General features: G+C 40.5%; 1 protein-coding gene across 1 annotated transcript; it reads left to right on the top strand.

Moving 5' to 3' along the window:
• The first annotated feature begins 1,929 nt into the window (after window positions 1–1,929).
• ATP7A (ATPase copper transporting alpha) lies at window positions 1,930–22,347 on the top strand. Its single transcript, XM_034063968.1, has 22 exons — window positions 1,930–2,037; window positions 4,676–5,165; window positions 5,880–6,650; window positions 6,952–7,131; window positions 8,145–8,308; window positions 8,834–8,995; window positions 9,595–9,671; window positions 9,812–10,037; window positions 10,484–10,717; window positions 11,005–11,096; window positions 11,514–11,641; window positions 11,809–11,963; window positions 12,262–12,396; window positions 13,127–13,321; window positions 13,881–14,063; window positions 14,365–14,578; window positions 15,239–15,385; window positions 16,136–16,278; window positions 16,613–16,816; window positions 17,416–17,533; window positions 17,818–17,920; window positions 18,680–22,347. The coding sequence occupies exons 1-22, from the start codon at window positions 1,930–1,932 to the stop codon at window positions 18,954–18,956; spliced, it is 4,506 nt and encodes a 1,501-aa protein (XP_033919859.1). The 3' UTR covers window positions 18,957–22,347.
• Window positions 22,348–26,495: the final 4,148 nt, after the last annotated feature.

Genomic DNA, 26,495 nt, shown 5'->3' with positions numbered 1-26,495 from the left:
CTAATGCCAGGGGGCCTGAGCAGTTGGTTGCAGGAGAGCAGTCAGAAAACCTCAGTGACCCAACAGAAAATGATTGTTTGGTTTTGATTTAGTAATTAAATCCAAACACAAACAGCAGATCATGTGCTTTATGTAAAGGAAAGATTGTGTCTGTACAAAGCACACACCTGAAACATAAATGGGATGTTGTATTGATGTAATAGCATTCTAACATGCTTTTGAGTGGTCCTGGATTACTGCAATCACTGTATTTTTGTGTGCTTCTGTAAATAGCATCCCTCATATTTGAAGTCATTTTAGAAACTTTATTTAGTTAATTAGGGCATTAATAACTCTAATAATGGCTGTTTGTCTGTACACATACTGCCTTCTATGTAGGAAAATATGAGGTTGTGTAAAAAAGGGTGGGAGGGATTGTATGTGAAATGAACAGCACAAGGGCAAGGAGACAGGCTCAGCAAATGGAGGAACTAGTTTGTCCATAACAAACTATAACAGTAGATGTTAAAAAACCCTCAAGTATAAATATGTTGTTTTTACATATATAATTAGTGAAGTTTTTTATGTATTGGTGGGCATTCAGTAGCAGTGCTGGTGGTTGCTGTAATCATTTCAACAGCGCCAGTTCATCATCTTACATGTGTGGCTGCTGTTAGATTGACATATGACTTTAAGAAAAGACTTTAATGCTGTTTCCTGTAACAAGGGATATTATTGTACTGTAGCTTGAGTCTCGTACACCAAAGAGCAGGGAAGATAGCCTGGAGTTCAGCAGACTGGCTGATATATGGCTGTAGCTGATTCTCATCCAAGGCAACATCTTACCAACCTTTGAGTATTTATAGATAGCAACTCACAGCCTCACCTTGTCCTTGCTTTATATTTATTGTCAGAACACAGTAATAGTGCAGTTCTGAGTTGGTCATGTACCTGAAGTGCATTTAAACTCCCTTTTATTCAGACCTTACTAGAGGACAGATTGACTCTGTCTGTGATAGACTCTTGTGTCTCGTTTTAGTTTGCTGTACGTGCATGTCTGTGCCATGAAACACACTGTACATCAAGTGCTTTTTGAAACTTTAGTTGTACTTCAGCCTTGTGGGAATATTCCTTGCTCTGTAAGTGCAATTACAATAATGTCTTTGTTTGCTCTGTATGGACTGAACATTCCTTATGGAAGAACTGAGGTAAGCGGAAAGGAGCATATTTCAATATGTTGATGTGAAAGTATGTCTTGTCTTGGGTAGCTTTATAGTGGTTTTAAAACTACCTTGTACCTCTGAGTGTGCAGATGAGCCTGAGAAAGGACCCACCATATGAGGTGAGCTTAAAGTAATCCTGTTCTGCTGGGAGTTAAGTTCTCCCCCAGGTTAGTGGCTGACAGAAATCTGCTCCGTGATCCTGGCTCTTCACACACACTGCAATTAAAGGAAAAAAAGACATATTTCATCTATTGAGGATTTCACTGATTCAGAGGTTTATACTGTTTTGACTTGTTGGTGAGGCTGCAGTGTTGAGTTTTGTGCATCAGGGAGATAAACCTGTTTGTGTGATGAAACATCCTTGTATTCCTACACGGTTTATAGCGTGTCTCAAAGCAAAACCAGAAACGTTCAGACCTTCTGTATTAGGGAACAGTTATGAAACATCACCAAGGGGCAAGAAAATGAATTTTGTTAACCATTGTTAATATTTCATGTAATTTACTTTTCCAAGATAAGCCCCCAGGGTAAAAACCCAAGTTCAGCATATGCTTAACTTCAGCCACTCAGTTAATCTTCAAAGTTTGCTGTTGCTTCTTCTGTAGCATTAAAGCATCTGTTAAACCCCTTTTTGGTTTTGGTTTCAATCTTTGTGAAACAATTTAAGAACAAATGTTTTAATTGTTTTTGCCCAACAGCACTGCTAAGACTTGAGTAGAGTTTCACAATGGAGGTGAAATCCATCGTCCTTGGTGTGCAGGGGATGACATGCAATTCCTGTGTTCAGACCATCGAACAGCATATTGGGAGGATGAATGGCATCCATAACATCAAAGTAAGCATCACTATCACTATTTCTTACAAAGCTGTGATCTTACATGAGAAGCCACTTCAAGGTATGCACCAAGGGAAGAAAATATGTGGCAAGATGGGAAGCCAATGGTAGAAGTGCATTAGGGTGTTTCTGGTACAAGAGAAAAGCAAGCGCTCACTTCAGTACAGTGGGAGCTGAGTCATTATCTGCTACTCTTGGGTAATTTTCTGCTTCACAATGAATTCAGGATTGTGAAGTTACAAGAAGTCAAAAAAGGCAAGAATTAAAATTTGAATAGGATAAACCAAAAACCCTAGAGCTTAGACAGGAACAAACTGTCCTTATCCCTTACACCAAATAAATGTCTGCTTGCTCACAAGCCTCCAAGCCTTTTATTTCAAACTGATAGTGCACAGAGGTCACTTACACAGGTTGAAAAGCATTTGTGGGCTTGAGGGGTCCAGTTCATCATGTGCTGGTTGATTTACCATGAAAAATAAAGCTGCTTTTGTTGTGGTTCATGAAATAAGAGTAGCAGGTAGTGCAGGTGACAAAGGAGTCTAGCCAGCTCTTTCAGGCATTAGAAGCTTCCTTTCCTTTGTACTGTTTGTGAGTAAATGAGAGAGAAAGAGCAGCAGAACTGTAGTCCTGAACTGTTACCAGAGCTATTTTGGTTTGCCCTTAATCCAGACTTCCTTGATCTGATTTGATACCAGTATTTTGTTAGTATTTTTTCTATCATGGGCAAAATACTGGATTGTAGAATATTCCAGGGTGAGCTGATCATTCCTACACAACCCATCGTTTTATAGTAGTTTTAGAAAGGGAAACAATTTAAAAGCTGGGAGATTCCTCTTAGTCTTATGACCTAACTTGTGTTAGGAAGAGCAGTCCTAACAGCAGCAGCAACAGAAAATGGCAGAGCTTAATTCCAGTATTTACAAGACACATCATTTTTCATCTCCCTTCAGTATGGAGCTTTAACATGACAGGAGGCTCTGCTCTGACACCAGAATCTTGGATCACTGAACAGACCAGTTTAGAACTAGGGATACCACTGTTAACATTTTTGGCATCGCATGGACAGGTAAATCACCAGCTGTCCACAAGCATGAAGTCAAATGAAGGCTTAAAACATCTGTAAAATAATAAAACCTAAATAATCTGACTTCAGAATCCTCCCTTATTCCAGCAAAAGATGTAATCTTATCAACCTTGCACCATTACTGTGCCAGCTAATCTCTGAGAATGTACAGATGACTTGAGATAGGAGAAGGAGGAGAGAGTCCTGCTTTAACTTGCTTCAAGACATTGTGCATTCCATAGTGTCCTTTATATAAGGAATGAAGCAGGTTTTTAAAGGAGAGTGTTAAGAATTTTGTATTCTTAATATAAAAGACCTTACCCAAAGGGAAAGACTATTTCTAATCCCACTCTTGGCAAGAAAATGGATTACAAAACCTTAGTCTGAGTAGGACGGGACCCTAAGAAACGGGACTGCAAGAGATCATACGTAGTCATTGCACTCATTACAGCAGCAGAGCTTCAATTGAGCCAGATCATTTGTTTCAGGAAAATCTCTGAGAATGGTAAACCAGGGTTTTGTTCAGTGATTATGAATTAGGTCAGCACAGGAGATGAATGTTAGGGGGCTGATACAGTCAAACAGAGCTGCTATTTTGCCTCCAGCTGCAATGAAACCAATAAATGTCCATGTTGTTAATTCTGCTAAGGCACGTAATTGGGACAGAAATGAAGGAAGGTTGTTTTTACAATGGTTTGACTCATCTAATCTAATCGTGACTGTGCTCTTTAAGTTGTATCTTTGCCCAGAGGAAAGGTAGAATTGAATGATAATGTGTTTGGCCTCTGGCAGGCATCGGTTTTCCCTTTTGGACATAGCAGTAATCGTGTTTGATATATCGTCGGTTGGGAGCAAATTAAATTGAGGGTATTTGTACCGTCTGATGTGAAAGGTTAGCACCAAATCAGGAGGTCTCTGGATCGGCAAAATGTACAGAGGGACAAAAATCAGCTTCCTTAATGTTTGTCATCTATTGAACGTCGAAACTAAAGTTTGTTCTGTGTGGTCTGATGCTGTCTATTGCTCAGAGCAAGGTGACAGCCTGTGCCTGAGATGCCTGGCAACATTGTGCTCCTTTCACTGCTCCCTACATTCTGTGCTCTTTGTCAAAGAGTGGCTTTTTCCATCCTCATAGCCTGAGGGTAATTCCTACTAACTGCAGAACTGTGCATGTGATTGGAGATTTTTCTGTTGGGCCCTTTTGCTTTGGGGATTGAATTGGGTTAGTCATCATTGGTTCAAGAGAGTGTGGCTCTGCAGGTTTCATTAAATGTCTTGATGCTGTCTGGGTGTTGTACCTAAGAGTGGCCAGACAGACTTGTAAAGGATGCTGAAACTGGGGTGCGGAGTCTGTGCTTTCTAGCTGCGGTGGTGCACAGATGAGCAGAGGTTACTTTATGGTGGCTGTTGATGTGGCTTTACTCCTCAAGGTGAGTACTGTTGGATAAAATGACACTGAACAAGTATTGCTAATATATGCAAGTAGAAGTTATTTCTAGTCTCATGCAGGGTATTAAGTTTTCATCCCTCAGTACTGCAGTTTGCTAACTTAGATTGGGTTTTTTCTCTCACCAGGTATCTCTAGAGGATAAGAATGCAGTCATCATTTATGACTCCAAACTGCAGACTCCAGCAACACTGCAGGAAGCAATATATGACATGGGATTTGATGCTACATTAGCTGATTCAAACCCACAACCTGTTTTACTTGACACTATTTTTCTTACAATTCCTACTCAGTCATCTCTAAGCTCTAAACAGATTTGCAGCACACTGCTAAAGAACAAAGGTGTTGTGGATGTTAAAATGTCCTCTGATCAGAAAACTGCAGTGGTGACGTTCATTCCTTCCGTTGTAAATGGAAAGCAGGTTATGCAAATGGTCCCAGGGGTGGATTTAAGTATCTCTGCACCAGAGGTAACGCCTGGAACTTGTGAAAGCTCCAGCTGGTCTCAAGCAAGTAGCGTTGTGCTGCGCCTGAAAGTAGATGGGATGACCTGTCACTCCTGCACCAGCACCATCGAGGGGAAGATTGGCAAATTGCAGGGAATTCAACGGATTAAAGGTAAACCCTTAGTGTATTTTTATGTAAACTGGAGTTGATCAAACTGTTCCCCAACAGCATCGTGGAGATATCTTGAGTTTAATTAGATAGCTTAGTGTGACAGTTACTCTTTGTGGTATCTGGTATTTAGTTGCATGTTTAATTTGGACTAGGAAGTAAGAAAGGGGCCCAAATTGTTGTAAGGCTGTTGCTGTTACACCTGTGTAAGTATTCAGTGATTGCTTTGGGTTTTGGTGGGGAGCCTGGAGTAGTCATGTTCTATAATTTTATTACCAGTTATTGAAACCTCTAATACCAGGTGTTTTTTGTATTTGAATTAATCCTACTTCATATTTTCTGTTCAATTAAGAATTAATATTGGCATGTATGCAATTGTATCTTAAAGGCAAGAGAAAAATATGAATAGCTTTGGCATAAATGGATTGCCACAGACCCCTGAAAAAGCAATAAATTTGGTAAGAAATAATAGTGCCATTTGTGAAAATCCTGAAGAAAGAGCAAAAAAATGAGGAAAAAAGAAGTGGAAAATTGTTGTTGTAGTAAGCAAGAAAGGTTGAAGAACTGAGTCGTTTGATATTTACCAAACCAATTCAGTCTCCTTTCCATTGCAGTTAGGTTTCTGATCATTTAAAGCATTTTACAAGATCTGTTGCTCTTGGGGCAATGTGCTGCTTGTGCTTAGGCAATAATGCCCACTTACTGATTAATTTTCAGTGTCCCTGGACAATCAGGAAGCTGTTGTTGTCTACCAGCCTCATCTGATTACAGCAGAAGAAATAAAGCATCAAATTGAAGCTGCTGGTTTCATAGCATCTTTCAAAAAGCAGCCTAAACCCCTCAAGCTCAGTGCCATTGACTTAGAGAGGCTGAGGAATGCTCAGACCAAAGGCTCCGAGACAGCACTGAAAGAAACCTCAAGTATGAATGACACAAAGACAGTTGTATTCAGGGTTGATGGCATGCACTGCAGTTCATGTGTCGTCAACATTCAGAGCACCATATCGGCACTCCCATCAGTAACAAGTATAGTTGTTTCATTAGAGAAGAAATCTGCTATTATAAACTATAACCCAAACTTAATTAGCATAGAAGTACTGAGAAGAGCCATAGAGGCAGTGTCTCCAGAGACATTTAAAGTCAGCCTTCCTGAGGAATACGACAACGTAGCACTTTTCCCCACACTGGTGTCTACAATGAAGTCTCCTCATCCAGCTTTGAAGGATGCCAGCCAGCCACTTACTCAAGTTGTTGTAATAAATATTGAGGGAATGACTTGCAACTCCTGTGTGCAGTCCATTGAGGGAGTCATATCCCAAAAGGCAGGTGTCAAATCTATTCATGTGTCTCTCACAAACCATAATGGGACTATAGAATATGACCCTCTGCAAACGTGCCCAGAAGACTTGAGATCTGCAATAGAGGATATGGGATTTGATGCATCTTTACCAGGTAATGACATCTTAAACTTCTACATTTCAAAGGATTGTGCAGTTTTGTTTAGAATTTGGTACCACCCAATATGGAATTTAGTAGCTGGCACATTCTTTGTGCATGCCAAGAAAAGCTTTTTATCTTTGCTGTCAATGAGATAGTGAAATACACATGCACTTCCTTTAGTATAGCAGATTAATTAAAAATGATTGAGATACCTGGAAATAGAGGCATGTACAAATACCATTTTTTGGTTTAAATTTACAGCAGCATGTATTTGTGGCTGGGGCAGTGCCAGCTCATCCCTCATTGCTATGGCTGTTCACAGTGGCCTGAACTGCAATCTCCTTTTCAGCTCAGCCCTCTCCTGAAGTGCAGCTGGAATCCCACAGAACTGAGCCTCCCTCCAAAGTGTCACCAGCCCATCCTGTGAGGCAAGAGACAAAGACTGTATCGAAGTGCTATGTCCAGGTCACAGGAATGACATGTGCTTCATGTGTGGCCAACATTGAGAGAAATCTGAGGAGAGAGGATGGTAAGATACATGTCAGTGTAATCTGTTAAACTTCTGAGTGTTTCTTTTAGAGAATCCATCTAGCTTTGATACAACTTTTTATATGGGTGGGTTATCAGAAGTGTCATTGCTGCTGTGTTTCATGGGTGAGAACATAGGAAGATAACAATGTGTTTGTTGCTGCTTTGTGGCTAGAGAAGAATGCCTTTGCAAAAGCAGGAGTTGGAGTGCTCCAGAAAGCATATAAGGATCAAATATGGATCATTGTGAAACTAAACTAAGTCTTTTCTACTGGAGGGACATGCCCAGGTTAAAGGCAGAAGCATTTTGCCTGTGTTAGAAAGCGAGTTATTAGAGAAGGACAGTAGTAATACGAATTAAAGAGACAAAGTTAATTTGAGTTCTGCAAGTCAGGACAACTGTGTCTGTCTTCTGTCAGTGATGATTATATTTGCAGGGACAAAAAGTTGCATAACTGTGATGTAACAAAGAGTTGTTAATGTAGACTGTGTTTAATTATTGTAATGAAGATGGATGTGTTCCAAGATAACCTGGAATTGAATTTTCTTTTCGTCCTAGAAAATGGATGAACGTGAATCCTTTACAGTTGGTGTACAGTAGGATTGCACGTTGTTAGAGCTGCCCTTTCTCATACGTGTTCTCTCTTTGAAAAAGGCTTCTAGAAATGGTAAATGCAGATCACAAAAATAGGCAGAACTGTATTTCTAAGAGTATAAAAGACTCTTTTAAGTAAAACCAGATAATCTTCTCATGTAGCATAGATTGAATGTCTGTAATTAGACTGTTAAAGCCATGCAGCTCATGTGGAGCAATACTTCACCTGCCACACCTGCCCTTAAGTCCTTTTGTTGCATTGTTGCTGTATCTTCCAAAAGTGCTGATGTTTTGCTTTCTCTGTACTTCCACTGTGGCAGCTTTCTCAATTGCAGTCAATTGCTGCTGTGCCATCCTGGGGCTGGAAGTGTACTGGGACTTGTAAACATGATCTGCCATTCACACGTTTTGTTTTCTAGGAATACATTCCATACTTGTTGCCCTAATGGCAGGGAAGGCAGAAGTGAGGTATAATCCTGCTGTCATACACCCTTCAGCGATTGCAGAGCTCATCCGGGAACTGGGATTTGGAGCTACTGTGATGGAAAACTGTGGTGAAGGAGATGGAATTCTGGAACTTGTTGTAAGCTAAGAGTTAAAACCAACCACCCCTGTCTATTACTTTTGTCTAATGGATGTGCTTGTGTGAGTGTTCACTTCCTAAAGGGTTCATTGTATAGTAGAGCTTAATTTACAAAGAATAAAGTATAAGAGGACAGCAGGTATGTGTAACAAACTCATCCTGTCCTGCAAACTGTGCTGGCTCAGTTCTGCTACACTGAGTTGGAGAACTGTTCATGTGGGATTTTTGTTACTCTGGTTATTTCAGGAATTCCCTTTTTTACTGTTCTGCAGCTGAGTTGAACTCAGTGTAGCCCAAGCTCTGAGCTTCAAGAGCTGGCAGAGCTTTAGCAGAGCTGCATAACCTTGTCTCCTCTATAATGCTCTCGTCCTTAAGTAAAGAGTTCCACCTCATTGTTTCAAACCCCAGAAACATACAATAGGTAATTCAGGATGGTCAGAAGCACTCTTTCTTTTCCTACTTTTGAAGATGCTTTTTCTGAGTAATCTGTGGCTTTGGTAACATGAAGGAACCTTTATTTTCCAGGTGAGAGGAATGACGTGTGCTTCTTGTGTACACAAAATAGAATCCACCCTCATGAAGACTAATGGTGTTTTATATTGTTCAGTAGCTCTGGCAACCAACAAAGCACACATCAAATATGATCCTGAGATTATAGGTCCTCGAGATGTTATACAAGTGGTAAAGGTGAGTCTGGTGAAGGCACCAAGTCTCAATATTTTACAAGATCCAGTGTCTTTTGAAAAGTATTCCAGAAACAGGAGAAAAGACTAATAAAGGACAAAATCTGTGTCTCTCCTTCCATCTGCTATCTTATTAGTGCAGGGTTCTGCAGATAATACGTATTCTAGCTCAGAAGCAATGCTCTGTTATGACTTTGCCTAAGCTTTTATACCGAAATACTAGGAAAGCCAGGCTATGGTAGAGTTGAAGATACCAGTTATGGGTTTGCAGAAAAATAAAGCACATCCATGAGTGCTGTAGCAGGAGATATGAAATTGAGATAAATTTCTTGGCTTTCTCCTTCAATTTCTCTACGTCAGGAAAAACCATTTTGAAACCCCACATTTTAGAATAGCATTTTAGTGTTCTAGAAAGGCAGATTCCTACATCAGGTTGCTTTTCTGTCTTTGCAAGGTAAATAAAACCAGTAACAATCATATTAGAGATAGTAATAATGTAAATGTAAGGCTGACACCATCAGTAATCTGACAATAATTTTGTGAGCACAAAGTCTTTAAAAATAGGCTGTTCTCTTTTTTTACTATTATGCTTTTTCCCTTTAGGATTTAGGCTTCACCACTTCCTTAGTCAAAAAAGATAGATCTGCTAGTCATCTAGATCACAAGCAGGAAATAAGGCAGTAAGTATTCCTGAACATACTTAGATTCTTCATTCTTTAATCAACAGCAAAACTTATGATATTTTTATGTGATTGTGCAGACTTGCCAAACTGTTACCCACTGGATTGAAAACCAGTTCTATTTTTCTTTTCAATCTGAGGTGGAAAAGGTCTTTTGTTGTGAGTCTTGTTTTCTGCATCCCTGTCATGGGGCTGATGATCTACATGATGGTGATGGACAGTCAGCTTTCAGATGCTCATGCACATCACAACATGAGCAGTGAGGAAATGGAGGCTCTTCACTCCTCAATGTTCCTGGAATACCAGCTCCTACCAGGATTGTCTGTTATGAATTTTCTCTCCTTTTTACTCTGTGTCCCAGTACAGGTAAGTGGGAATATGACAACTCCTGCTTCACTGGCCTGACTGTAATTGTGGTGGTTCTTTTGAGGTAGTTCTGCTGTGGCCAAAATAAGTGGTTCTGGGGACTGCTAGGGACAAGCCAGGCAGCATAGAGGTGCTATGCAGCATCTGAGGCAGCTTACCCAGCTGCACTGGTGGGCACAGGGAGGAGCTGGTGGAATGGTGTAATGGTGTGGACGTGAGAAGACTCAGGAGTACTATGGTAGAGGTCTGAGCCCTTGGCTAGAGCCTGGATTTTTTTCAGGGAGAGATGGAGAAGGCAAATAACACAAATGAAATGGGTGTCTCCCTCTTATGGAAATGCTGCTGCTGTGTATTACAAATGTGTGTATATATATAAATAGATACATGTTTATAAATGTGTATACATAAATATGTATATATAAATACAACTGATGCTCTTCTTACAGATGTTTGGAGGCTGGCACTTCTATATCCAGGCCTACAAAGCAGTGAAGCACAAAACTGCAAACATGGACGTGCTTATTGTACTGGCAACCACCATTGCCTTCGTGTACTCACTTGTTGTTCTTCTAGTTGCAATGGCTGAGAAAGCAAAAGTGAACCCTGTAACTTTCTTCGACACACCTCCTATGCTGTTTGTGTTCATCTCCTTGGGCCGGTGGCTAGAACATGTTGCAAAGGTAAGAAAATCAAAGGCCATGGTATCTACAAGGTGCAAGTCACTAAGAGTCATTTCAGCATGTTGCGTACCTTAAAACAAGTCCCATGAAGAAGCTTTATTAGGTTCTTCTAACCTTCTTTGTTGTAAAATCATCTTCAGTAACTAGTAAAAATATGAAATGACTTAATATGAGTTTGTCTGAAGAAAGTCTTTTTAATAGGGTAAATTGCAACACATGCAGTTGTCATTTACCCAGCAATTTCTTTCAATAGCATAGTCAGAAAACCATGAAAATTATTATTCTAGGGTAAAACATCAGAAGCACTGGCAAGACTAATTTCATTACAAGCTACTGAAGCTACTATTGTTACCTTGGGCCCCGATAACGTTCTTTTAAGGTATCTTGCTTTGTCATTTGCTTTTTTGTTGTTCCTTTTTTGTTGTTAATCTGCCTAATTCACAGACAAATGTTACCATTGTGTAGAACTATGGAGCAAATAACTTCAGATTTGCTGGCAGATTTGCCAGATGTTAATGTTGAAATGCAGAAAAAATAACTCTGCTCTTGTCTGGTTTATTGAAATCTTGCTAAATTTTGCTGTGATAAGAAAAAAAGTGGGTTTCACAACTAGAGAGTAGCTAAAATGATGATAAAATAATGATAGCACTCTTTAAAATGGCCTTTCTTCTGGAGATTTTTGTATACACTTAACAATGGCAACCAGTGGGATTATGCTTTGTGTGTAGTGACAACTGTTTTTGCTTGGTAACTTCAGTTGACAATCTCTTACTAAAACCACTATACATCATTCTAGTGAAGAGCAAGTTGATGTTGAACTGGTTCAACGAGGTGATATTGTGAAAGTGATCCCAGGAGGCAAATTCCCAGTGGATGGTCGTGTTATCGAAGGACACTCCATGGTAGATGAATCTCTTATCACAGGTAAGCATTTGCTTTGTGCAAGTGTAAAAATGTTTTCCTTTAGACTAATCTAGTGAAGGGAAGTTGAAACTGATGTTCTCGCTCCTCTAATTGCATGCTAGGAGTTGATAGCTATGATAATATTCCTGGAAAATATATCTTGGTATCTTTTGTTGCCCTTTTTGTAGGTGAAGCGATGCCTGTGACTAAAAAACCTGGCAATACAGTTATTGCAGGTTCTATTAACCAGAATGGATCACTGCTGATTTCAGCAACCCATGTTGGAGCTGATACAACTCTGTCCCAGATCGTTAAACTGGTGGAGGAGGCTCAGACCTCAAAGGTATTGTCAACTGAAACATTTGGGTTTTGGCTTATCACTTGGGCATCAGCATAGCGAATCACTTCAAGAGGGATTAAGATGGTTTAGATCTGAATTGCAGTTGCATAATGAAGTATCTTGCTGAATAAGGACTTGGATACAATCTACAGCTCCAAGTCTCATCGTCTTATTAAGCAAATGCATAATTATACAGTGTGGTGTGCCAACTGTGCTGCAAACAGCAGCTCTGATTTTGTCTGTGTCTGAAGGCACAGAGTAAGCATAATGCTGCTGGAGCTGACATCTTTCTTCTTTCTAGGCTCCTATCCAGCAATTTGCAGACAAACTTAGTGGCTACTTTGTGCCTTGTATTGTGGCTGTCTCTGTGGTTACCCTTTTTGCCTGGATTATAATTGGTTTTGTGGATTTTGAAATAGTAGAAAAATACTTTCTGGTGAGTAAATCTCTTTAAACACCTTTTGAAATGTTTAATAAATAGTTAGCCTGCAAGTCTGTTAGACTGAAGTGCTTCCTTCTCTGAATTATCCTTGCAGGCAGTGGCTGGCTATAGTTATTGTTGTTATTACCACTCCTGCATTTATACCTAAAGAGGCTTTACAGGTGTTGATCGACTCCTGAAAGCTAGTATTAGAAACAAGAAATTGATTTTAAAAAGTAAATACTTAACATCAACATTTCCCATTTCCATCCCTTCTCTGTGAGGAACAGAATCTTCTTGTGCATCAAGTTTTGTCAGCATAGCTCTGTGTTAATTCCTTTTTGAAATCAATGGGATTCATCTTTATTACAGATGCCAAAGGAAGATCAGCATCATCCTAATGTGTACCTTAGGGTTGCTTAGATCACGATTTCTTGGTTTGTGACTATTTCTGTTCAGAAATAATTCATTTCCAAGAAAACAATCTTCATATCCTCTTTCTTTGTGGTACCTTATTTAGGAAAAAGTCCTATAAATAAAACAGTTTACAGGTATATGCAGTATAAAACAGAACTTAGCAGTTAATTAGTCCTTTAGTCATTAATTTCAGGTTTTGCTTAATTTGAGCTTTACTTTTTAATATTCATACTTTAGCTTATATATTTGCAGGTATTTTAACATCAAAGGCAATGTGTAGTTGCATCCATTGTTCAGTTTCTTCTACTACTAAAACTTCTGCCACCAGGGTTACAACAAGAGCATTTCTGCTGCCGAAGTGATAATCCGGTTTGCTTTCCAAGCCTCCATCACGGTCCTGTGCATTGCGTGTCCCTGTTCTCTGGGATTAGCCACCCCCACGGCTGTGATGGTTGGTACTGGAGTAGGAGCCCAGAATGGAATACTGATCAAAGGAGGAGAGCCCCTGGAGATGGCACATAAGGTAAGAAATGTGGGTTACTGTTACAAGAACTCCAAAGGCTGGTGTTGGTGGCATGTTCCTGGTTGCTGCCTGAGCAGATCATCACATGTACACCAGCACGTGGCGATAAGTGATGCATCACCAGCATGTGATAGCAGCCTTCCAGTATCTGAAGGGGGCCTACAGGGATGCTGGGGAGGGACTGTTCATTAGGGACTGTAGTGATAGGACAAAGGGTAACGGGTTGAAACTTAAATAGCAGAGGTTTAGACTGGATATAAGGAAGAAATTCTTTACTGTGAGGGTGGTGAGGTACTGGAATGGGTTGCCCAGGGAGGTTGTGAATGCTCCATCCCTGGCAGTGTTCAAGGCCAGGTTGGATGAAGCCTTGGGTGATATGGTTTAGTGTGAGGTGTCCCTGCCCATGGCAGGGGGGTTGGAACTGGATGATCTTAAGGTCCTTTCCAACCCTAACTATTCTATGATTCTATGTGGCAGTGAGTTTAAATTAGGTGGTTTTCTGAGGAAGCTACACATTAAAGCTTTGTTCACTGAATGAAGTTTTCCTGTTTTGCTGCAGGTGAAGGTGGTTGTTTTTGACAAAACTGGTACTATTACTCACGGGACCCCAGAAGTGACACAGGTGAAGTTTCTAGTGGAGGGCAACCAGCTACCACATAACAAAATGCTGGCCATAGTGGGGACTGCAGAGAGTAACAGTGAGCATCCTCTTGGAGCAGCAATTACAAAATACTGCAAGAAGGTAAGTTACTTATAAAGGAATAAAGTAGTTTGTGTTATGGAGGAACCTCTCTTGCAGTACTTAATGTGTATGAATAGTCTTGAGTTATTTATAAAGTAGGGAAAGCTGAAAATTGTGGAGCCATATAAACCACTTCATACCATGTTAAAGGCACTGGATAGTCAAACTTACATTTTGATGATTGAATATTTCTCTGCTTCTGTTAGTGTTAGTTTGACTGCACTTTATTTTGAGGGGGCTGTAAATGCAGAATGCTTTTGTAGCTTTTAAAACTGTCTCAACTTGCATCATTTTTCTTTAGGAACTGGACGTGGAAACCCTTGGGACATGTACAGACTTTCAGGTAGTCCCAGGCTGCGGCATTAGTTGTAAAGTCACCAATATTGAAGGATTACTCTGCAGGAAAAATAAAATGGTTGAAGAAAACAATATGAAAAACGTGACACTGGTGAAAATTGAGGAAAACATGGAGGAATCGGTGCAGCCTGCTTTGATTATTGATGCTGAGCTACCAGGTAAGCTAATGCTGGCTTATTGAATAAAGTGGATAACTCCTGCTCTTTTTTTCAGGATCCTTAAGGATTAAGTCATATTTTTCTGCCCTGGAGAACTGGGCTTGCAACAAGGCACACGTGAAATAGTTGGTCACCAATGATTTTCATGGTCACACATCACTTGAGACATTTTGATTTAATACATTTTGAAGTTACATGTTGAATATGGGGCTAGGAGATCACATTGTAGCTGTCTTTCGGCTCTCTGTTTTTACTTTGCTTCATCCTAAATTACCATTTGCTAGCCAAAATCACATATATTTGCAGAACTGTTTTTTTTCAATCCAGAACAGTTCATTGTTTAGGTCTTTCTTATATATTGTGCTGTTAGATATAAATTAGAAGCACTGAGAAAGGCACTTGGTCCTTTACTGTCCTTTGGCCTGTGATTCTTGGCCCACTAACATGGTAACTTCCCATTACTGTGAAGAAAAGTTAGTGTTTTTTTTGCCAAGGACAGATGAAAAGACTTGTGGGGCAGAAAGTATTGAGAAAAATATGTTTGTGCTTATATTATCTGTAATGATATTTCAGTGTGTACTGGGAGAACCTGGACAGGATTAGCTGGAGGGAAGCTTCCTGGTTATCTGTATGATGATAGGATTGTATTTCTTCCTTCAGCTACTAGGACTTCTCAGAAATACTCTGTTCTCATTGGGAACCGGGAATGGATGAGCAGAAACGGCCTTGTTGTGAAAAATGAGGTGGATAAAGCCATGATGGAACATGAGCGGAGAGGTCGCACAGCAGTTCTAGCAGCTGTAGATGGTAAGTTCAGTGCTGTCTTTTCTTATAGATCTTACAACTGAAGCAGAATAATAGGATGTAAAGAAATCATTAGCTAGTTTTATGAAACTCTCTTCCTGCCTTTCTTAGTTGGCAGAAGAGTTTCACATAGTCACAGAACCGCAGCCTGGTTTGTGTTGGAAGGGAACCCAGTTCCAGCCCCCTGCCACAGGCAGGGACACCTTCCACTAGAGCAGGTTGCTCCCAGCCCTATCCAACCTGGCCTTGAACACTGCCAGGGGTGGGGCAGACATCTTCTGCCTTCTCTGAGTAACCTGTTCCAATGTCTTGCCACTAAGAATTTTTCCTAGTATCTAATAATATTGTTAATAATATTAATAATTACTATAACATCTTAAATATTAATGTTAACTAATAGTTTAAAATGCTTGGGTTGTGTAATTATGTTAATATTAATATAATTAGATTAAAATCATAATTAAGTATGAGTTAAATAGTGATGTAAAGACTTCAAAGAGAAGGAGGAAAAAAAGGGATATTTTTGTTGTTATTGGACAGTCCATGTTCTGTATTGCCTGAAACACTGCTGCCCTGCTACCTGTTCTTGTTCTGCTTTTTACTGTCAATATTACTGTTTCTGAAATTGGTCTTACAGGGGGAAAGGATGTTACTGTTTTAGGGTAAAAGTCCCTGCCAATGGCAGGGGGGTTGGAACCAGATGATCTTGAGGTCCTTTCCAATCCTAACTATTCTATGATTCTGTTCTTTTAGGAGTACTTTGTGGTTTGATAGCTATTGCTGATACTGTGAAACCAGAAGCTGAGCTGGCTGTCTACACTCTGAAGAGTATGGGATTAGAAGTTGTCCTGATGACTGGTGACAACAGCAAAACTGCAAGATCTATTGCCTCTCAGGTAAGCTGTTCCACACGTGCTTGGGTTTGCAGCTTGCTACAGACCCCTCACAGGAAGCATGTTGTGTCATGGTGTCACTCGTGGCTGGCTTAGAACTGGGCTGTTGTGAAAAATGATAGTGTAAACACATTCAGGGTAAGGGGGGAAGGGAACAAAATAAGCCTTTTTGAACGGAAGCAGCATCAATTTGGGATTCAGAGCTATTTCCATGTTAGATGGGTTTGGTACTTGGCTCATGAGTGATAACGTGCATTTCGACCTTGCTATTAAAGGTAAAAGCTTTGACAGCAAGTAGTAGAACTGCAAGATAGGTTTGCGTTTTCTCTCTCTTCAGGTTGGCATCACCAAAGTGTTTGCAGAAGTTCTCCCCTCCCACAAAGTAGCCAAAGTGAAACAGTTGCAAGATGAAGGAAAGCGGGTGGCCATGGTTGGAGACGGCATCAATGACTCCCCAGCTCTTGCTATGGCCAATGTGGGAATTGCCATTGGCACGGGTACTGATGTAGCCATTGAGGCAGCTGATGTGGTTCTAATTAGGGTAAGAAATAAGTGCTTCATTAAAATGAGGTGATAGGGGTTAGAAGGCCCAGAATGTCTTGAATGGTTCAGACACTGCTGGCTTGTATGACCTTCATAAGCCAGGAGAACTGGAGCAGACGTTGTCTTAGTCGTGTTTGTTTGGGGTAGTGATACTTATCCTATGAAGGAAACTTTCCCATTTTCTGGGCACAGAACTTTGGGGTAATTAAAGTTTGAGAGTGGGCAGGGGAGGAAAAAGTGACCTTTGACAAATATAAATTACACTTCAGTAACATACCACAGTACCTCCAAGCACTACAGTCACTGCTTCTTGCGTATCAACAACCAGCCCCTTGACAGAAATAGTGGTCAGTATCTAGAGCTGAACTGTGTGGTGCTGTGTGCATTACTGGATTACAGTGACATCTGGAATAAGGTTGGGGCTGATTCTATGGGCTCTATGTGGACAAGCTAGAGCAGCATAAATACTTGTTACATATAGTCTGTTATATCCAGTGTGTGGTAGTTAGCTTGAAAGTGAGAGTATGATGGTATGATGATTACATGTATGCTTTTTGTTCTCTCTTTTACCTCTCTAATAAACATATTAACTTGCAGGATGACTTGATGGATGTGGTAGCAAGTATAGATCTATCAAGGAAAACTGTGAAAAGGATCCGGATCAACTTTGTCTTTGCTCTAATTTATAATCTCATTGGAGTTCCCATAGCTGCTGGTATGTGAATGCTTCCCTGCAGTAAAATAAGATTGTGCTTAGTGAGCAGAAGATGGCAGTGATTTACTGTTGTGTGGAAGAGTACCTATTTTCTCTGTTTCTGACTGTTGATAAGTGTAGAGTTCTCTGTCTGGGGATGTTGCAGTGGTATGCTTGTGAGCTGTCCTCCCACGTTATGGCTGTTTTTTAACGTATAGAAATACAACTAAAATTAGACAGTCCATGTGAAATTGTATACGTTAATATATAAATAATGCTGTTCCTGCTCTGAACTTATATTCTAGGTGTTTTCCTGCCCATTGGTTTGGTTCTGCAGCCCTGGATGGGATCTGCAGCCATGGCTGCCTCCTCTGTTTCTGTTGTGCTTTCTTCTTTGCTGTTAAAGATGTGAGTATGAACATTTTGTGGTTTGCAGTTTGGATTTGAAGCTCAGATCTTTGACTAAGAGTGTCAGAAAATAAGCGTGGGATTGACAGAACAGTTCAGGCAGGTCTGTGTTCAGCAGCAAGAGGAGTCAGTTAGTCCAAAGTGCTTCAGACAGTAGTGTTTGAAAATGTCATTTCTCATGTGAAGAGAAATGCACAAGTCAGAAGTGTGTTCACAGTGGAGAACTCCTTAGTGACCTTTGTCAGGACACTCTGGTTTCTGAAACAATACAGATGTGAACACCACACTGACAGAGGATTGTAGTAAGTAAACCAAGCAGCTGTATTTGTCATTGTGGTGTTGTTCCTTACTCTGCAGTTAGAAGTAGTGTAGCACTGTGGTATCTTGTGTTATTTACTTAACACAAGTTCTCAGAAGGAGGGCAGAAGAGTTGGTAAGTGACAGCTGCAGCAGTCCACTCTCAGTAGATGCATTTTGCCAGTATGTTTTGCAGATGCTCAGCACCGCTTAAGCAGTTAAATATTGAGTGATGTGCATCAGCTTTACCTGCTCTGTGTCCTGGCCAAAAAGCACTGAATTAGCCTCTGGTTGGATAGTAGCCTTAAAATCTGAAACTTTCATCACTGTATAATAGATCAAATTATAAATGTCTCTGGCTGGTGCATGATCATAGCACGTAGAGTAGTTACCTTCCATATTTTGGTGTACTTTTCTTCAGCCTGAGCTAAATCTGGCATCTTCTGGTTTTTCCTTCCTCAGGTACCAGAAACCAAGTCCTGAGAAACTTGAGTTCCGGGCCCGTGGCCAAATGAGACACAAGAGCCCATCGGAAATCAGTGTCCACATTGGAATTGATGAGACTGGGACAGGCTCACCTAAACTGAGTTTAATGGATCGAATCATCAACTACAGTAGAGCCTCTATAAACTCTCTCTTTTCAGACAAGCGTTCAGTGAACAGTGTAGTTCTTAGTGAACCAGATAAGCATTCACTTTTGGTGGGAGATTTTGGAGAAGATGATGACACAGCATTGTGAAAGACTTGCCCCTTCCCTCCCACCCCTGCCAAGCAAAAAAGCCCTGAAGCAAAACAGAAAACCAACCAAGACAGCTGCCTAGATATCTGTGCATGTACTGATCATTTCTGGAGGGCTTTTCAGATGTATTGCTCCTTGCAGAAAGCTGTTTGGGTTTTTTTCAGTGACTTTCCAGGGTTGTTTCTTTGTTTGGTGGGATTTGTTGAGTTTTGTTTTCTGGTTTTTAAAAGTCATGTTTAGTACTGTGCTAAAAACTTTCAAATGACTGCATCTGCAAAATGCTGAAGGTTCTGTTTGCAGATGGATGTGCCTTACTTCAGAACTTCCAGGACCCCTCTAATTCCCACAGCTTGCCTTCTACCAGGAATGGTTCCTCTCAAATGCCTTTTCTTTATACAGACATCTGGTTCCAGCTTTTTACACTCCCAGCCTCAAATCATCTCACTGTTTGTGATCTGGATTCCTGCAAAGCAGAGATAACGGAGAGGTTTGGGCTTTGCTTTGACATCATACCAATGTTTAACTCTACACATCCATGCCCCAGTACACTCCTACTACTAAGATTGTCTGCTTGAAGGTTGAATGCTTTGGGAGGTTTGCTCATTCTCAGCCTCTCCTAAGCCAAAAATTCCTGCAGCATCTTAATGCAGTATGAATGTGATGTAATATAGCAGAAATGTTTAGCTTTTAAGAAGGCAGCAACATAGTTAGTGCTCACTACCAGTATCTACTAGCACTCCGTAAGTGAACCAGAATAGACTGCTGTCACCACAGATTGCCTTTACAATCTTTACAGTGCAGTCTTTGCAGATATGACACCATCAAATAATTAATTGTGTCAGATACTCCACTAACAGCAATTGCTTGTAAAGATACTGAGTGTATTTATACCAGGAATGGTTCAGAATCTTCTCCATAGATTGATCTAAACCTCCTTTGCTTGGACTGTTTAGATCCAGGCTTTCTGAGTTAAGACAATCTTTGTTACTGAAGTATCAGAATACAGGGTTTGATCATTAAATTATTAATACTAAAAATATTCTCAGTGAGAAAGAGGTGTTCATCACCCAGTTTCTACCTACCTGTTTGTTACTCAGTATGCCTTGTTTAAATCTCTACTGAGGTGGCTGGCTGCAGCAATTGCTAGGTTCAGTAATGGTGAATTGCATTACAAAATACAGTTCATGGTGTAAACATGCAATTCTAATTTGTACTTGTAGAGTAGAAATACTCGGTTTGGAGAACAATAAGGAGATCTCTGTAATGTTCTAGTTTTTAACCTGAAGTCTGATGTCAGCGCATAGATTGTGTATGTAAGATTTCATAAGTAAATAGCTTTTGGATTTTATCTGAGAACAGAACAATACCAGTGTGTGGAAACAGAAGAGTTGTGCTATGGAATGTGTTTTTAGTAAATCAGTGTGCTTGATATCTTGCAGTGAGGAGAACATCATCTTTTGTTGCTGCTACTAGTTTAAGAAACAACATATTTCTTTTGCAGGTTTTAGGTTCTTAATATCTCTATGTGAATATAGGTAATATTTTAAATTGGATTACATTTATCTATGTCTATATTGTAGTGTTAAGAAATGCTGAAACAGATTACTTGCAAAGTCATTCCATAAGATGATGTTCTCAGTTTTCAGCAGCAAAGTTGTTTCTTACAAAGCAGATAGTTACCTGGTCGTACAATGGTGGGTTTTATTCTTAGTTCTCTACAACTATGTTTCCAAAGACTTCTGTTTTCTTCTTTATCCACACTTGTTCTCAGTGTTCTTGGCAAGGTTCTGCAGATGAAAGGGGGATCTCTACATACAGTTGTCTGGATTGTGCTGACCACTGGTCTTAATCATGCAGTGAAGACACCAGGTACATCCAGACACCCCATGCTTTCAAGAAGTGGGGGATTTCACTTCTGCAGGTGCTGGTTATGGTTTGTATAGTGTGTAAATGGCAGGCATCATGTTCTTCCTGCAGGAAATGGAGTAGTAATTTAGAGTTAAATTCCTGGTTGGGAGGTAAAGCAGCATGAAGAATTTGTTAAATTATTTCCAAGTATATTTTTAGAGCACTTTGGTTTCTGCATTTTGTTGTGCAAATTGTAGGTAGGCCGAATGTTTAGTGGAGTGCTGGTTTCGTTGCCAACTTTTTCCCAGTGCGGATGTTTTTCTAGGCTTTTCCGTTTTCTCTGAAACCTGGCATTTGTCCAGTTACAGCAAAATAAGGTTACTTTAAAAAGCAGGATACTTAATGAGGTGTGGAGATGATTATGGGGGAATAAGGAGCAGTAAAATGCTGGCTGAGAGGGAATGGGATAGCAGCCTTTAAGTACAGTCAGAGGATCAAACTCAGGAGAGGAAATTGCCAAGTTAAAGACCAGTGTATAAATAAGGTGCTTGTGATCAATCAAGGCTTCAGTTGAGGTGAAGCTTTTTCACTCTAACAGCTGTTAGTCTGGGAGCCAGCTTCTGTTATAGGTAGAAGGCAAAATGCTGTTGCACTTCTCAAAGAGGCTTGTATTATGGGATGCCAGGAACAGCAGTGGTCAGGACTTTCCAACCCAGGAAATCCATCTCCATCCAGTTCTCCTCTTTAGGAAAATCTGTCTGGACTTGTCTTTTGAACTTGAATTTAGTACTTGGTGTTTAAGTAATGTGTAGCTGATTAAGAAATCCAGAGTCCAGATCTTTGTCCAACACTCCCTGTCCAAAAGTGTGATATTGACTCACAGAATGTTTGTCTTGTTCTTAAAATATTATATAAGGTGCTTTATGTTGAAGAACCAAATATTGTTCAGATTGAATGTACCGTGCAAGTGGAGTAATGTGGGAGCTACATGTGTTTTCCCAAATGTAAATGTTTTAATATGTAAATAGTTGCTCCTGTTGGAGACAGTCTGGATTCATAAATTGAAATATCACATGGAAATGTGAGTTTCACATCCAATTGTATTACTGCTTTGTCTATTTTATTGTTTTCTGTACCTAGCTATTTATAAAACCTGTGCTCTATTTAAAAAACAAAGTACGGATGCTCCAGGCTTTAAAGATTGCTCCTTGAATCTTACCAATAAACTTTTAAAAGAGTAAACACTTGACATTTTATATGAAGAAGAGTGGGAAGCTGACACAACACAATGGAATCAAGAGAGCATTTCTATTTATTAAAACCTGTTTTATTTTTTTGTTTAGAACTTCCAGTGGAATGTTTTAAACCTGATGGGTTTTTTAATCCATTTTGGTGTGAAGAATGGGGAAATGAGTGTGTTGAGGAACGTTAGTGCTGTTACATTTCTTTATCTCTGGCAACATGCAGTTTCACAGTTCTTTCAAGACTCTGCTTCCATCATTGTAATGGCAATTATGAGCTATATAATAAAAATACACCATCCAAAGATTGTTCTCAATCATGTTGTATGATCTCCTTCAAGTATTTTTTGCTGACTTCACAGATTCTACTGCCAGCTGTGCAGAACTTCTCCCCACTCCTTCCGCACTGTTCAACTGAAAGGCCACATGTGGCACCCCGGGATACGATGCTGTTGGAATGCTTGTGTCTCCTCCGTCAGTGTCTATGATGAGTCTGGGCTGGAGCTGGAAGGGCAGAAGCAGCTGCACTGCAGAGCAGACTGGGAGACAGTCCATGAGACCAAGCTGCTGGGGAGAGTGGACTGGGAGGTGAATGTCTTGAGGCTCATTTATGGGAGATCCCATGGGCTATGCAGATGTGTTTAGCAACCACTAATTTCAGGCAGAACAAGTCTTCACCTTCAGTAGCTCTGCTATTGTGTAGAAGATCAAATTTGTGTCTAAGCCTTTCCAAGGTAATGAGTTTTGCTTTCGGTTAAGACACAACCCTGTAATTTTATCATCTTGGACAGACTCTCATTGGCCTAGTATGTCCCAACAGGTGTGGAAACCTACAGGTTTTAGCGCTTGGGGTTTTGAAAATACAGGCTTGCTGCACAGAATAGTAACCTAAGCATTTAGGTTTGTTTAATTTAGGCCTTTAGCTATTTTGGGTTAAGAGACTCTGTGAATCCTCTCCTTTCAAACTGAACAGTCTCTTTTAACTGTGACTGAGCTTAAAAAATAAAGCAAAAAATCTGCCAGATTTTTGTTTTCATATATCTCCACATATGCATTTGCAGCAGATTGTTCAGTGAAATAGATCAAAAGTCCCTTGGTCTGCAGCCTCAGGCTGCTGTCACTGTGTGCAGGGTGGATACAATATGTGCCATGTACCTTGTGGAAGGGAAGCTTGACTGAGGCATAGTGAGTCTCCAAGGGTACAAAACCCATCCTGGCCTCAGTGAGGGTAAGATCAAACATTTATTTTAAGCAATTACAAAAAAGGATTACACAAACCAGACAAAGCTAGAGCTGGTGCGAACACATGGGATTTGTGTTCACATAAACATCAAGCTTCAGAGCAGTATTCAATTTGTGGGTATAAATCTTAATATTTTTGTCTAACTTGTCCTTCAGTTCCAGTGCTCCTCCCTGGTAATGTGAGTGCTTTGTAATCAGCAGAGGCTCTGCCTGGCACTGAAGGCAGAGAAGTTTCCTGAAGGTAACTCCACTTTACTTAGTGTAAAAGGCGAAAGCTAACCTTGTGCATGTGCACACACTGTTAAGGAACCCCTTGTAATCTGTCTACCTCTAAGTGTGGTACTTTCACAGAGCCACAGCTGGCTGATAAGTTACAAAGCACACAAACAAATGTTCCCTGTTGTAAAATTCCTGAGTTCAGAGTGGGTACAGTCACCTACAGAGGAGACCTCAGTAGCCATTCACAGTGAACACATAATAGCCTCAAGATATGACATCTTCTTTGTCCAAAAGTCCTGATCTATACCAGCAGCAGAGCTCTCTAAGGAGCTGTTTCCCATTGATAGTTTCAAAGACAAAAGCTGAGCTGAGCTCCATCCTCCCATACCCCCTCTTTCACTTGGTGCTGGGACCAGCTTTCTGGTGAGGTGTTACCTCTGCAGCCCACCTACCCCAGAGCCCCTTTTCTGCAAAGAGAAAGCTTAGAACTTGTGTTGAAGCCTGTTTTTAAGTGGAAGCTTAAAACGCAGAGGGGGGTTATAAAGCAGAGAATTTGAAGGCTGGGTCATACAATACAGATGAAGATGCAGATTATGGGTCTCCAAGCTACAGTCCTTGAGCTTAATTTAGGTAAATGTGCACTCCAGTGAACCAAAGCCTGGGATCTGTCTAAACTTGCCACAATCCCATTCCTTTTGGCTGAATGAAGCAGACAGGATCACACAGACGAGGGCTATGTCAGTGTAAAGGGTAGCTTCTGTTTTATATTCCTAGAAATTACTTCTTGGAATGGTCACAGATCTAACACCAGATCTGTGGGTTTTTTGTTCCAGTCCTTTGCCCTCCTGGCTTTGTTGAACAGGTTAATTTAAAAGCGCAGATTTTGAACTGTTTGCACAGGCTTTTTGCTTTAAATATTTGCAGTGTCTTCTAAATATTTCACAATGGAAGGGAAGGACAGAAAGGTGACTCAAGCATGGAAGGGAGCTTTGAGTTTCAAACACATCTGTAATACTTCCCCTTTCTTTGTAACATTTTATAACACACATTTTGGTGCCCTGTGGAATTATGTTCTGCCACCACAGGTTTTCATGTGACATCCTCCCTATTCACCTATCTCATGTTCTTCACAAAAGAAGAGAGAAAAAGCAAGCAAGCATAAAATGAGAATACACCTTACGAACTATGGTTGCAGTTCTGCCCATTGTAAGTTCACAGTGCTTCTGTTTTCAGATTATTACAGACTTCTGCAATACCAGCCTACCAGAACTATATAGTTGTAGTATAGTAGAGTGTTCCTGGTCATTTTTATTTATGGCTTGCTTAGTCCTTTACTCTCGAGTGTCCTAACAGGATTAGCAAGTGTCCCACTGTTCACTTTCCTCAGGCTGCTGCAGGATATAGCTCTCTTCCATTACTGTGGCTGCTCAAGTTACTGTGTTCATACCATGCACTGTGACATTTCTCCTGTGTACTTTCTTACCCCTAGGAGGTGGCATGCAAGCTTTTTAAATTAAAGCCTTTTACTAATGAACACATCCATTTACTAGGGAAAGTAATAGATGCTGCAAGGAAGCAGTTGTGGACTGCAGCTGGAAAGAGAATTCCTTTCTGAGTCAGCATGGAGGAATTTTAACTGTTGCCTTCGAAGAAAGCAGCACAGCACAAAGTAGAACAGACACAAGGAAACAGAATAGCTTCAGAACAGTTAAATTGTTACAGTGCCTGTGGTTCTGGAGGATCACTTCCTTATCCTCTCAGCCAGTCCCTTTAACTGAGCACTGGTTGTCCTTTAGGCTCTGAGGGCAAAAGCAGCTCTTAGCAGCCACACTTGCATGCAGGAGCTCCCTACTCCTGAACAAACCTCCTGAACAAACAAGCTCTTTTACTGAACAAACCCTGGAAAAGAATCTGAAAGTAGAGCACACACAGATGCTGGAAAGGATTCAGGACCAATTTAGGATTTGACTCTTGTGCCTTGGTGGATGTTGCATTAGCATTGATACTTCCAGATGTCCCTGCCCACTGGTCCAGATCCTCTGCCTCACAAAGATCCTGATGGATGCTGCAGGTTCAGGGACCCATGGATATACTCCATGTATATTGACTCTGAGTCAATATTGCAACTATTACTGGACCTGATTTAATTTGAACCCTGACTATATGATTTATAGCTACAGATGATAAGCCACAATGACACACAAATACACTATGGTGAAGTTTTCCTCCTACAAAAGTGACCATTTAATAGAGGATTTCACATCTCCTGTTACTTTGTTCCTACGTGTCATTTCAGCTTCTACTGTGGTTAGGATAGCCGTATCACTTGGGTAAACTGATGTCTCTAACCTGTCTTGGAAGCCCATCCAGGCTTTTCCAAGCCTTCTGACAAGTCCTTCAGCAGGATGCTCCTGCTCTTCTGCCCATGCAGGCTGGATGTTTACATCCATGTGTGAGCAATGCTTTGGTTTGCCTCTCCACCTATCTTCCTATTCTGTTTCTTGTAAGGGCATGCTTGTTTTCTTCTATTTTCCCTGCCCTCTGCTTGTCTGTTGCAGCCTTTCCCCTAAATCTGGCCTTTCTGTCAGGGAGGAACCACTCTGTCAGGCACTCAACTTTATCACAGTTTTCTCAGCAGTGTCTGCATATTAAAACAAAAAGATAAAAAAGAACAAGTCACTACATAAACCACACTTCTGGAAAGCATATTCCTGATTTTTCCTGGTTGTCTTGAGAAGTATTAAACTAGGTAATTTAAAAATATCCCAGGTTGTGCATTGGTTTTTCAGTTGTGATGCTGGGCCGACACCAGACCAAAGTACTTGACTGTGAAGGTTTCTAGCCTTTGCCAACTGACACATATTCAACCGTTCTGGACAATTTACCCTCAAATAAGACCTAGAACTGTTAATTTAGTAGTTTCGAGATTGGAAATAAAAGAGGATTCATTTCAGTGAAATCGCACAAGAGTACTTAAGGAGAAACAAAA

The sequence above is a fragment of the Melopsittacus undulatus genome, chromosome 6, assembly GCF_012275295.1.
Source record: "Melopsittacus undulatus isolate bMelUnd1 chromosome 6, bMelUnd1.mat.Z, whole genome shotgun sequence".
NCBI classification, from domain to species: Eukaryota; Metazoa; Chordata; class Aves; order Psittaciformes; family Psittaculidae; genus Melopsittacus; species Melopsittacus undulatus.
This window is presented reverse-complemented; position numbering and strand designations above follow the sequence as displayed.